The 14,661-nt window shown below is 41.3% G+C and overlaps 1 protein-coding gene across 2 annotated transcripts in view; it reads right to left on the bottom strand.

The window, feature by feature from the left end:
* The window catches only part of rassf3 (Ras association domain family member 3), a 65,677-nt gene that overhangs the window by 22,871 nt on the left and 28,145 nt on the right, over positions 1–14,661 (bottom strand). Inside the window, exon 1 of one of the 2 annotated variants that reach the window (XM_041964218.1) lies at positions 12,327–12,822. The exons of the other annotated variant lie outside the window; for it this stretch is intronic. Coding sequence (XP_041820152.1) covers positions 12,327–12,449 — 123 coding nt within the window. The 5' untranslated portion in view covers positions 12,450–12,822. Of the gene's footprint in view, positions 1–12,326; positions 12,823–14,661 lie in introns of those variants that run through there. 2 annotated transcript variants of the gene reach the window in all.

Raw genomic sequence — 14,661 nt, 5'->3', positions numbered from 1 at the left:
CGCGCGCACACACACATATTCCCACATCAAGCTAGCCAAAACACAGACTCAGTGATATTAAACCACCGTGAGCCAAATCTTAATGTTCAAAACCACCACACACATCAGCATAATGATCAGCCAGCACATTCAGAGCCCACAGACCTTGAGGGGTTTTTGTTGAAACTGTGTGTGTGTGTGTGTGTGTGAGAACAGTACGTTCAACCTTGGACTGTTGCTCCATTTTAAGCGTCACATGAAACAGCTAATGACACACAGGGTGATGGTTTATTTGGCACGCAAGTGTGTGAGTCTATATACCATCATTATGCGTAAACCTAACATTATGCATGTTATGGTGCGATGAGTGGGAAGTGTGGAATGCCACTTACTGCAGAGAGAGACCAATAACACTGTTTCATGTTATTTTTGAACACATTACACTCGGTGCTGATTCCACTGTAGTTGCAGAGCACCTCCAAGTTGAAACTTTAAAGCTTTGTGTATAAAATCTGACTTGGAAACACCTCTAAACAGCTGATGCATTAATACTAGCATTTTTGGTGCAGATATCGATATTTGAGACTTTCAGGCTGTCAATCATTTTCTCAATAAATCGTTTGGGCTATGAAAACATCATAAAGCAGCAAAAGGTTCCCAAAGAAAGGGCTGTCATAATAAAACTGCTTATTTTGTACAACCAACAGTCAAAAAACCCAAAGAAATTCAGTTCACCACACAGAAAACTCACGTTTGTCATTGCTACAGCAACTTTTCGTGTTTTTACAAGATCCTTTTCATGGTCATAACAAGATATTTTCACGTTATTGTGACATTTTTTTGTCATTATTTGATACCAAAGAAGCTTTTCTTGTTTCAAGAACAATATCACTTCTTCGTGTTATTTCATCTTGTTACCATAAAAGGTTTCTCGTTACATAAATTGGCGTGCTGTTAAGAATAAAGAAACGTGTTTATATGGTGTTCAAATAAGAAAAAGGTCCATCGTTACATGAAGAGACACGGCAGCCTGGAGAAAGATGACTAGATTAATTGATGGAAATAAAATTAATCGCTAACTAAAGAGTGGATTAAACATTTGCTGGCTCCAGCTTCTTCGCTTTGGTGATTTGCTGCTTTTCTTTGTCATTTATGATTTTAAATGAAGAGTTTTGGACTGTTGGTTGGGCATGAGAGGCAACCTGAAGACGTCACTTTGGGCTCTGAAATGAGCATTTCTCATAATCCTTTTGACATTTTACAGACTAAACAACTCATCGATTAAAAGTAAAAAAAATAATGAGCCGATTAATTGATCATGAAAATAATCCTTAGTTGCAGCCCTTGTCTAGAGCAACCATATAATATGATTGACAAACATGCATAACTTGTTAAAATGAGAAAAGTTTCTTGTTATGATAAAAATCAGCAGACAGTCTTCACCTTTGAGGAGGTGAACTAGTGAATATTTGTTTTTTTTCCCCTAAAAATTAACTCACTTGTTCTTTAATAAATCACAATTGTTGAGATGAATTTTCTATTGATGAAAAGATTGAGTGACTAATGTTTTTAGCTGCAAAACAAACATTTTGGATCTTTTATTTGACAGCTGAAAATTAACATCTCAGTCATCTCAGGTGGAAAAAACATCTAACTGTTACTCATCAGCTGACGTGCATGCCAATACAACTATATCTGCAGTGAGGTACAGTAATACCAGCCAGCATTGATTAGATCAATTTAAAAATCAACCTCTGATTAATATCATGTTGAATTAAGAAGGAAATGTGGCTCATGCAGACGACGCATTGCTCACATGTGGCATTCACACCTCAACCTCCAGCTTTTCCAAATAACAGACAAACTCTGCCCACGACACTCACTCTCACACCAAAAACGTCCCTCTGTGAAATGAACACCTCCAAAAATGTTCCGAGCAGGTGGTCTTCAACACATCAGCGCACACTGTCTGTAAACCCGCCGTCTCATTTATCACCGTTTGACTCTCACTTTCTCCTTTGCACATCAAAGAGGGGACAGAACCGCCTCAAAGTGCGCTGTGGTTTGGTGATAATGGCGGCGTGGCGATCGCAGCCGGTCTAAACTGCTCCCAGATGAGCTTCTAACTGGAAACTGGTATGTGACAGAATAGCTGACGGAGGGCAACAGCAGAGAGCGACCAGCACACGCTTCATTACTGATCATATAAACACGGAGGAGGCAGAGCTGAAACGCCCGCAAGCAGGCTTAAATAATTACACATTTTGAGCAGCAAAGCCAATTAAAAACGTCTAAACTTCAGGAGGATGACAGAGGGCTGTTTTGATCCACCACTTTTACTAAACAAGTGCATACTGTATTCTCTGAAATAACAGTTTTTTCTACATCCTTTCATCCAAAAAAAAGGCAGAAAATCGTGTGGTTTTCCACCCAGCACTCAGATAAAAGTCCTTGATTTTAGCGGTGATGTGTCCGATGTAATGATCCGACTGTAATTAGCAGCTGCAACTGGAGGCTGTGAACGTTTCCAAGAGCAAGATAAAGAAGAAACGGAACAGGAGAAGAGAAAATACTAATATTTCTAAAAGCTCCTGCTCTGAAACTTTAAAACCTACTTCCTTTTAATACTCTTTAATAGCAGCATTAACTTAAAGCTGATACAAGCACCACCTCTGTACTGTACACTATTGCAGGCAAAGGAGGTTTTGGACATTTATCACAAGTTGCAGGATTTTCTGCAAGTGTGGAGATACTGCAGATCTGGATATATGAGACTCGGCTTTCACCATCTGAAGGGACGTGCACGCACATCTGCATTTGTAGAATAGCCAATAGGAACGCCCTCTCTCTAAAAATGACCTGTGATTGGACAAAACCTCTCGTCACAGGTTAGATAAAGCCTGAAAACAGAGCCAAGAGAAGGTGCAGAAGTCTAGTTTTCCCCTTGAATTACAACATGCTGAAAGGTTATCATGGACTTTTTGCCCAATGATGCCTAAAATTAACAGCCTACCACAGCTTTAAGGAATGGCTGCTATTGCTGGTGGAAAGTGGAGTCTTTAGCTTCTTTACAAGGTGGGCTACACCTCCCATCTGGTGCCTTTTGACCTTGTAATATGATGCTACAGGTGGTCAGTTTCTCCACAGAGAGGTAAAATGAAGGGGGCAGGAGGAGGAAGCCACTTGACCACCTGTTCAGAGACTTTGAACCACGGCCGTACAGTAGAGAGTCTGTTCAAAGCAGCTGGTAGCGTGATTCATCACTGTCGACAAGCTTCATAAGCTGTGACCGGGCTCACGAGCCCGACTAGATAAATACAGACAATTACTGCAGTGTTGAAACGAACGGTTACTTTCATGTCGATTAATCTGTCTGACTGGATCGGTTTAGTCTATGAAATGTCACAAAATTTTAAAAAATATCTACCATGAGTTTGCAGAGTACAAGGTGGCAGCTTTTTTGTTGTTTGTAATAACTAAACTTTAAAAAAAAGGAGCTAGTGGAAGGTGAGAATAAAGAATTGAACAAGAATTAAATTAAAATATTCCTACAAGTGTGACAAAATCAGACCACCCGTATAAATCATTGATCAATTCCACATTAAAATTACATCATATCAGAGGTAGAAGACATAGATATTGTATTGCAAAGCCATTATGGGCCAATATACTGTTGCTTTCTCTCTCACACACTCACACACACACACACAATCCTGACAAACACCTCATATTCTCCATGACGCAGGTGGTTCCTCTCAAAAGCAGATTTATCTTATTATACAACACAGCCCACTGCTGTGGTAGAGGTGTGTGTGTGTGTGTGTGTGTGTGTGTGTGTGTGTGTGTGTGTGTGTGTGTGTGTGTGTGTGTTTCCAGGCATAAAAGCACTCCAGCTCTGTTTGTAGAGATAGCGAGGGCTGCACAGTTAAGAACAATTCCACTTATGTTTCCTTTGGAAAAGCAGAGCGAAGGAGAGCGGAAAGGCAATCGGGTCTCATAAAAAGCTTTATGTAACCTGCAGACAGTCAACAGAGACTTCACTTCAAAACACCAGACTGCAGCAGGTCTCTTAACACACCCTCTCACACACACACACACACACACACACACACACACACACACACACACAAAACTGCACTGGCTCATACATCAAGATTGACTGATACCATATGTCAACATAATGAAGTAAACTTAATATTTTTGTTTGACATGTGACACAAATTCTTTACTTCTGAGCTCATCTTGTTTTAGCTGAAGCTGTGGATGGATTAAATTTGATATCTACTGTAAAGTAATTCCAATGCAATAAAGTACAAAGGGGGGCTTTGTAAATGTTATTTCTGCCTGCGTGTAGAAACTTCTGAGGCCGCTATTACGCCATCAAGGGACCCTAAAACTTAAAATGAAAGTCTTGTGGTTTGCTGACATCATCTGTTGCTGAGTAATATGGTCCAGCATCACACAGGAGGGGTTTTTCATCAACAGAAAATAACAACAGAAACACATGAACTAAATTTGGTCTTGTGGAAACAACCCTAATGGCCAATTCATGGTTTCCACATCTGCACGGCTGCGAAGGTCCGCATCATGTAAATTTCTCCATCTGCCCGAGTCCACAAGGCTCCGTGCAGGTCCCCGATTGTGGTTTGTATAGAAGCATGTGTGCATTCACTGTCCACAAGTCTCCATCCATGCTGGAGTAGGATCAGGGCTAAAGAGCTGACAGCGTGCTAGCAGCTATATGAGGCTAACGTCAGCATGCTAACATGCTCACAATGACAATAAAAATTACCATGGCATACCAGACATGCATGTCTGAACCAAATTTCATTACAATAGTTGTTAAAATGTTTAAGTTAAATTCAAAAAACATCGACCTTCAGTGTTGGTGCAAGAGGAAAAGTCAGGAGATCCCCACAGTCATTAGGCTTCATCCTCTGGGGACCATGAAAACCTGCACAAATATCATGGTATTCCATCCAATAGTTGTGAGATATTTCCATCTGGGCCAAAGTGGTGGACCAAGAAGACAGACACCGCCATCCCTACAGCCACATCGCTACCATGAAATCTGCCTCAAATAGTACTAGTTCATATCCACCATGCAGGGTGCACGTGTCAGTTTAATAAATCAGAATGTAAAAACCTCTGAAGTTTAGATCATGAAGGACCCAAAAATGAAAATGAAAGTCAGACTGCTGACCTTCCTCTGGGTGGATTAAGGCAAAGTTTGCCCACTGGTACATCACAGGCTAACACCGCTGTTGCCAATCTAAGCATATTTTTACCATCTTACAGCAGCTGGTTGATCAAGTTTCATGTAGGACAATGGCCAAAGCCCTCATGAACAGCACATACAAACATAAAAGAGGCAGATGTCGGACTGTGTTTATGGTTGGCATGGCAGTGTTGTGAGTCTAAACAGGGTAAAGGTTGACTGAAAGAACTTTAAACACAACTGTAATTCACATAAGACACACACACACGCACACACACACCCACAGTCACTCACATGATGCCTGATCTGCCAGACGACCAACCTGTGGCCTCTTGCTGTGGCAACTGAGGAAGCTATAATCACAGACTAAAGCTGGACTGAAATCCTCTTTCGCCCTTATTGTTTTCAATGAACAGATGGACTTGGTGAGACTGCTGCATGATGTGACTGCAATCCGCAACTTTAAGGAATATTTAATGAAAATTAAGGTAGATCTGAGACTTAATTAACAGCTTTTAAGAGAGGTACAATGCTTAGCGGGTTGTGAGCTTAATCTGCATCAGTGGACGTGGCCTAATAGTCTTTAGTCAGGTTCAAAGAGGGCCAAGGACAGATCAACTCAGACTCAAACTTAAAGGCTGCTGCCCAGATAAATCTGGTACCCAACGTGAGCTGAAATACAAGTCAAACATCAAGCTCTTCAAGCAGCAAGGGTAGAAACTGTCTCCGGAGTGTGGACCTGTTTCAGTCAGGAACCAGGTTTCAAAAACAGAAGTGGTAGAGTTTCACAGCTGATGTAAAAAAAGTAGACTGTAATATAAAAGTTGGTCATACGGAAGCCAACTTACAGAAAAAAGAGAACAAGCCTAAACAACAACAACTGTACCAAAGGCGTATGATGGAGTACTGCAGCCCATCTGATTGGATGAAAGCGTTGGGAACCACGTGTTTAGAAGGTTTCCTGTCATGTTTTACTGGCTACGTTTTAGTGCTGCTTCACACAACAAGCATCATAATTTGTATTTAGTAAGTGTGGCAATAAACTGATCATGAAACAAGATATGGCAGGATCCGAGAGGTTTACCACCTCTGCTGGAAAACACTGGTCGAAGTACAGCAATACATGTGATCGAACTTGGAAATAGTCTGTAGTACATTTGTGTTTTTATCTTGTAAAAGCTGAAGGGAAAACGTTTCAGTTGGACAAATAAAAACTGTCGAAAAGGGCCAGAAGTTTCACAAACTGCCAAAATGTGAATTTTAAACAATCACTTTCAAGGAGGTGCAGAAATAATTTTGTATTATCCACTTTTGCACGTAACAAAGCCAAGCTGGAGGTGATACACTGAAGGCAGCAATGTGTCAGTAAACAACAAGACCCGCGTGGCCTTGTTGGTGTTGGGGGAACAGGATAGAGAGCTGAGAACAGCCAGGAAGTGACATACAATGGAGGAGGAACCGGGATAGGGGGAGGACAGATGGGGGTGGAGGGGCGAGGAGGGAAGAACAGGGGGTGAGTTTGGACAGACAGAGGAAGGAAATCTAGAGAGGCAGAATGTGAGAAAGGACGGACTTGGATTCACGTGTCCACAAAACAGGAAAGAAAACATCAGATGTGGCAAAGCTAGCCTTAAAAAAAATGACCCACTGTTGTCTCTCTGCTGCAGGGACGTGGTTTCTTTGATTTCTAGTCCTAAACAATGCTAGTTTTCTGATTTTAACTCACACAAGCAGACATATGCTGCTTGTTAGATTATGTGCTGCATCACATTATTATTATGCTGCTTTCCATTTCACATGTCAGACTGTCATATTGGTCTTGGTGCAAAATCTTGGTGCAGGAATCTGCGCAATACTGTTGGTGAGCATATTCTGGTGTTTGCACATGTAGGTGTGATACTGCATGTTAACTGCAGTTTGATAGTACATGTGTGCTGCTGCCTTGACCGAATCTCTCGAAATCCTAAAACAAATTTCTCCTAAAACAGACAATAAAGGCAAATCTAATCTATTATTAATTCTGGTAAAACCTAGCAAAAGGTTTGAGTAACATGGACATAAAGGCCTGCAATAGGTACGTGCAACCTAGAGGTCAGAACTGCCCAATGGGTCTCAACATTTGTGCTGCAATCTTTGTAGAAAAAATTAAATTAATATCAAAACCATTTTGGTTGAGCAGGTAATAAAAAAAGGACAGAGGCAACCAGTGACAATGTCCCAAAAGTTTGACTATAGTTGTTGTTCCTCTATAAGGAACCACAAGCCAAGAATCTTGAACACTGCAAAGGGAGATGCAGAATAAACAACAAAACATACAAACAAATGCACAAATGGTGAGAAAATTGTTTCAGTTTACAGGTAAAAGAATGTACAAATCTGCCTATATTTGCTGCTGCTGCTGCTGCTGGCACAAACAGCTAGTCAGTGGTGCCACACAGTAGTTTACTGAGTGTGAGAGAAGAGACAGAGATGAGATCTGTATCTGTCTGCGACTATGGCAGCCAGTCTGTCTATCAGTTGCCCTTGGAGATAAAAACCAAAAGGTACTTTTCCCACAGCAACAGATAAGGAATTTGTAATCTTAGCTCAACAGTAGAGAATGACTTCACTTTAACGTGTGCTGAGAAGTTCCCATGAAAACAACTTATCAAGAAGACTGGTCAAACGCATGGGATGACTGTCTCAAAACAAACAGTAACGAACATAATGGAAAACACAGCTGGAGAGGGCTGCAGGGCGTGCTCAGGTAAAAATACTGCACCATAAATCTATCAGCTCTGGGAGTGAGAGGTCAGCAGTGGGCGAGGAACAACAAACAACATGACTTTATTACTGTACACGATGAGGTCATTTCACTCCAAATAACTTGACAAGGAGACACACCTCATTTCTTTCACTGGGAACACTGGTTTTAAACTGGTCTACACTTTGAGGAGAAGGATGAGATAAAAGTCAAGCTAGCTAGGGCAGACAGGCCAGCATCACAACTACCTGTCACTTCACCAGTGCTGACTGGGAGGTCCAGTCCAGCATCAGGCTATCATCAAAAGCAACATTAACTGCAAGTGACACCCCTGAACAGGACAGTTTTTATCAACGCACTGTTAACTGTACGGCCTGCGAGGAAACACCACTTCCTTTAACGTAACGTGTTGACACACTCATGAATCTGTGACACAGCCTGGGACGGGCCAACATTAATGCTGTCATGTAATGCTGCATGATTGCAGATGATTTACAGGCGGGGAATTCAGCATTTAGGAGTGGTATGGCTAATGCACTGTTTATGGAAAGCATAAGAGAGTGATAGGGTTAGAGCTTGAAGATACAGCTTATCTCAGAGCTCAAATACCCTCAATCTGAATGTTTTTAAGCAGTACAATGAACAGAGTGTATATAAGGGTACTGTTTAGACTGAGGTTCTTATATTTGGAGAAATATGAACACATTTTTCTGCAAAACCAAAAGAAGTCAAACGTCTCCACTGTTAAATGTTGTCTAAACACAAGTAGCTCTATACAAACTTTGCATGAATAGAATACTGTATAAAATCAGCTAAATTGTATTTTAAAACAAAAATTATCTGATCAATTTCTACACAAGGCTATAAATAAAACCAGGTGTTTAGTGTCCACACTAATTTCAAGTGTCTTTCAATTAACATTTTGGCTGATACCTAGAAAGTATAATGTTTTGATACCCAGTCTTACACTTGAGAAGAAAGGAAAGAATAGAAATCTAAATACTGTATGTGGGATGTGGAAAACACACAGATGTAAGCTGCCAGAACAGCAATCTGCCACACATGACGAGCTGTTTTGGGTTTCCTTTTGAGGTGACTGGTGTCAGCTTGTTTTAACTTGTATTGGACACAGTACAACTACCTGACACTGCAGAAACTTCTTGATAAATGAACTTCCTCCCTGCACCAATTCTGTATTTTGCAAACCTTAGCCAAACTTCTGAGCACTTGTTCCAAACTGCCATAATGTGAATACAATGCAGGTATATTGACACATGCAGAAACAGCGATGTGGACAGAGAGAGTCGGTCCAAACTTCACTGTGTGAACCAGTTCCACAGACATCTCCTGATACTCGACACTACTATACATTAACTTATTCATGGTCAGCTGACACTGGTAAGTGAAGAACCAGCTGACCTGCTGACATCCATCCATTACACAGGCACAACACAAGCACTGTCAGAGCAAACTACATTAAATGTTCTGCACCATGCTAATGTGTGATGTACAGAAAAGCACAGTGGCATGCAGACAAGACACACTGCAGCATCACCCCACCCAGTATAACCAATCCAGTGAAGCTGCCTGGGTACTCAAAAGAACATGATAAATGTAATACCGTGCTCCATATATAAACTTTAAAACTCACCAATAAGTTGAGGCATTCATGTTTGCATGCATTTTCTTTTCTCAGTACGTGTGTGTTTGGCATTAAATGTATTAGCCCTAAAATAACACTGGTGACATGTCAGGTGTGCGTTCCTTCCTCTTCCTCAGTGCCTGCTGGACATCTGTTTCTGTGTAATGTAAAGCACTTTCTGAAGCCTGTTTAAGACCAACTCAGTGTCAGTGGAAGTGCCTCTCTGGCAATGAACGCCAGAAAGATGATGAACACACCACAGTAAATCTACAGTCTGTGAGGATGATTTGAATTGAAGATGAGCTGCTTTAGCTGTCCAGTGTGTGTGTGTGTGTGTGTGTGTGTGTGTGTTAATGTGTGTGTGTGAATGTGTGTCTGGGGGGTTGGGTGGGATTACCATCAAGCCATTTTTCATGAGACACACAGACCCACTGGTCAGCATGACATTTCCCAACAGACACACCATTCACACACTGAAAAGGTGGATGAGTGGGCAAGTGGGGGCAAGAATGTGTGTGTGTGTGTGTGTGTGTAGGATATAGAGATAAATCCTCTTCTGTCCGCCCTGTTCCATCCCATTTCCCTGTTTGACCATCCAGAATCAGTTTATCACCCATCAGCCTGTCGGTCTTTGAGTCCCTCTCTGTTTGTCCTCCGTCTCTCTGGTTACCCTCAAGCTCATTAAACTTCACTTTCTCAGATACAGTAGACTGCAGCCTGGTACCTTAATGAGAAATGTCTCCTCTCTCCTAGGAGCCACTGTGATGAGAGTCCAACGTGACTCACATTCGGTCGTTCCTTTTCTGTCATCAAAAATAATTTGTTTTTTTCCACAAGCAAACACGAATGCGCCATTATTTCCCACCAATTTGCAGTTTTAGTGGCTTCACTATAAAGACTTTTTAAAGGAAAAATAACTCAAAGTGATAAATATAAAAGGGATGGCTTTTCAGAGATAATCCCAACCTGGTGTTTCCTGCAGATAGTTAACAGTGACTCCTTAAACTTTGGACATCTTTAAATGGATGCTAGTAGTGGGTACACTTGTGTTTGCTGACACAATTTTAGTTTCATGCATAGTTACCCTGTTCCCAAAATTTCCTCACCTTAGACAACTCCAGTTTTCAAGTAATCTATTACTGCCTCCATAAAGTACAACTCAGTGGTAAACATAAATACAAATCAACAATAACCTTCAATTTTTCCAATACAGAACCAGTAATTTTATACAGCGGTCCCACACATTTTTCCCAAGGGACACGTCCCTTTTCTAGCTGTAATTACAGCTGGCATGTGGGAAACCACCATACAGCAGCCCGGGTCCCATTTCAGGTCCACAGTTGAAGACACCACAGGTCACAACCTCTCTTGCAGCGCTGTATGAGCCACATTGTGCATCACACCAACACACACTGCCATGAGGAACGAGGATCCTAGTTAAAGGGTCTGTTATGGAAAAGTGAAGGGTCATGCATTGCTGCAGAATCTGCAAGCAACCCATGTCACACACACACACACACACACACACACACACACACACACTAAGTGGGCAGAGAAGAATAGCACAATTCTGTGACTGTACTTGAAGTGCTGAGTTTTGAAAGTGTGGAACAAACCAGCTGTGTTTACAAGACTGTCTGGGATCAGTGTGAGTGAGAGCCACTTGAAGACTGTAGCAGGCCGGTATTTAGTCAAGGACATGAGGAGTGACCTAATTTCTTTAAATTCCAGACATGATAAAGCTGAATGTCTTTGGTTTTAACTCAATCCAGTGCTCAGTCTAGACCTAATTCTCTCAGTCAGCAGGCAAGAAAAGACTTCACAAACAAACACAAATCTAGGTTGGAATGCATGTTTTTTTAGGTTGTTTAAAATCGGAGTGTGGGGGCCAAAATGGGTCACAAGGTTGAGGCTGTGATGGGCTCATGTGAGTCTCTTGGGGTAAAACCACTGTCCTGCTGATCGCACTCTCCTGTATTCCAAGGTTTTTTGTTGGGGATTGAAGCTCTGCATTTAGGAACAATTATTATGCAAATGAGCTAAAGCCCTTTAAATTTTAAATGGCCCAATTTCTCTTCAAGATCTCACACCTGATACAACTGTCTAGAAAAGGGGGGAAACTACATTTACTGCCAAATGCAATGTAGGATAAACCTGTCAAACAGGCCATGAAGTCACAGACTTATGTAAATATTCCTATAGCATGCTTCAACGCTTGCCAAACAATTCTGTCTATTTAATGGCTTGTAGTTCACAGGCAAGTAAAAGTCAAAGGTAAAACATTAAAAAGTGCAACTTTACAAATCTTTAGAGTCCTCTGCTCAATTCGGCCAAAAATATATATATATATATATATATATATCACAACCTTTTCACCTGGCTGTGTTCCTTCCATTGTGGATTTTGTTGGGCAAACGTTACAGGGCACGACAGGTGAACCAACTCTACAAGTGATCATTGAATTGAAATGTGTGCGTTTATTTATACTGGATGTATGCCGAACTCAAGTATGACAACTAAGTAATTGCAAATGAGCTTCAGTTCATTCCCATTTACATGTCATTTTGCTAGTAAACCGTTGAATATTGATTTAGCAGATTGGTGAATGAAGTTCTGAGAGACGCCCCTTTTGAGTAATTCAACCGGACTTTCAGAGTTGGTTTAGCCAGAATGACCACTCTACAAACCACAAGCAGCTTAAAGCGAGTTTGTCTTAAAAGAAGCTGGCGGTATTTCATGTTTACCTTGCTCTCTGTGACTTTTCCCGACGGTTTTTTGAAGAAAGAGGTCCTGGCCGTGAAAAAGTACTCTTCGGAGTCCTCCTCCAAGCTGCTGTAGCCACTGCTCATCGTGCTATTCCACGTCATTTGCGGAGAAACCCTTCCGACTCAAATTCGGCCGCATCAAACCCCCCCAAAACCGAGCAGCTGTTAGTTTAAAACGAACTCCAAACACCTAAGAATGGAGGCACACGTCTGTTTGCTCAGTATGGGATGATTTCCTCTTTGAAATCCTCACAACGGCGTCCCGATCCCCCCTTCCTCTTCTCCCGTCAAACGCGCTCACTTTACTCCACCGGCATGGCCCAAAACTCATTCAAACATTCACATTTTCTTGTAAGAAAAGGTAAATGTCAGTTGTTACAAACAACGAGGCCCGGCAAGTTTTAACAACCGACCGAAAACGAGAGAGATAACGTAGAAAACCCCCACGTAAAACTCCAGTTTCTCGACGTCTACTCCGTTACACTGTTGAATGTATGGTCTAACTTCTCTGTGTGACAGCCAGGCTACAGTAAGGCCCCGCCCACTACGAGCAGTAACTGTAGCCAACCAATCGCCTGTATGAGAGTTAATGATGCCACACCCAATACAACTCTACAGCCAATCAGCGTGTTGGTGGTCAGTTTGAGTGAAGAAGACGCTCTGTGCTGCACAATATCAAAAACTGTGGAATAATGGAAATTTGCATAAAATAACTGTCCTGAATATTTATTAACATGTTGTTTTTTTTTTGCTCTTGGTAATCCTTTTAATTTTTGCCTTGCTCCTGTTCCCTTTTCCCTCCCTTTGCAGTACATGCTAATGTTTCGTGTCTTATTTCTTTACCTTGAATGAATGTTGTTCTTTCTTTTGTGTAAACTGCAAAATAAAAAAAAGATAGAAGCTGTGTTGAATTTCGTTATTTAAAATGGCTAAAACTCTAACATGTAATATTAGTTTCTTAGAATTCTGACATTTTTATCCCAAGTACATTTTGACATCAGTAATTTTCCCTCTCGTGAGTAAAGTTTCAGCAAAGTAAAGGACTTCTATTCAAGCATACTGTATTGTTTTAGTGGTCTGTTGAGGGCTCCTCAACAGTAAAATACAAGCTGGGCAACCTTCCAGGTTGTAAATATGGGTAGTTCCTTCATTATGTGCTCACTTCTTTTGTTTTGTCTCATAAACAGCAGAAAAACACACACTATTAAAATGAAAACAGACCAGAAACATGAAAAAGTTCATTTTTTTAACGTGGAAATAACAGTATTTGTCAGCAGATGGAGTTTGCTCAGTTAGCATGGATATGGACTGAGATCAATCCATGATAGCTGGCATGTCATTAAATCCATCAAGTGGACATTGAGCTGGGAAGGTTTGATCAATTTTTTTTTTAAACACTGTTCATAAAAACATACAAAAACTTTTTGAACTTTGAATGAAGTGACAAAATGTATGCTTTAACAGTCTGCAAAAGAGCGCCTTATCTCAGCACGCCTCCATTAGTGCTAAAACACAGGCAGCATATTCAAGCTCGCAGTTTTAACCGTCTGCACTTCCTGCTGACATTTGAGGTGCCCAGAGGCAAAATGAGAGGTTTCTTTCTCCCCACCGGTGGAGCCGTGGAGTCACCCTCAAACCTCAATTCAAAACTAAGCTTGAAAAACACACCAGCGACAAGAATAAAGTTACCCACATTCCTAAAGTAAAAGGTCAGAGGTCAGTCACAGAGCACAACTATTCTAATCAAACACACAGTAAAATGTAGAGTCTTACCTCGATCAGCAGGCAACAAACCAGCGCTAGCTTTCTAAGTTTTTTCCTCTTCAACATGCTTTTCCTTTCTCTGCTTGCATCAAGTAAACTAAAAATACAGACACCAAAGGCATTTAATAGCTGCTGCTGGACTGACGCATTTCGTGTGTGTGTGTTTAATTGCTAAGGCCAGCATACGCACCCTTTTCGCTGGGTGGAACAGGACCAATGTGCAGCTGCTTTTTCAGACATTTTAACATTTCCAGAAGGTCTTAAAGCTGGTGGTCGATGTGTGTATCTGTGTTGGTGGGAGGTAACGTTTGATTGCATGCAACAGTCTTTATCTGCGGTGAATGTTTTAATGAGCGCTGAGCTAAAACAGCCCTGCTAAAAAGAGGTTGATTATCTTTTTTCTTTACTTTCTGAGTGAGATCAGTCGGTGAAAATTAGCTGGAGCCCACAGGCTGTTTGCTAATGGTCAGTTTCGTCTCCAGTTGCTACATATGTCCACTAGATGAACCTGAGAAGACGCCTCAGGCAAGATGAAGCTTGTACTGACAGG

The sequence above is a fragment of the Chelmon rostratus genome, chromosome 22 (genome assembly GCF_017976325.1).
Source record: "Chelmon rostratus isolate fCheRos1 chromosome 22, fCheRos1.pri, whole genome shotgun sequence".
NCBI lineage: Eukaryota > Metazoa > Chordata > Actinopteri > Chaetodontiformes > Chaetodontidae > Chelmon > Chelmon rostratus.
Note: the sequence above shows the minus strand (reverse complement) of the source record. Positions and strands in the feature narration are given on the sequence as shown.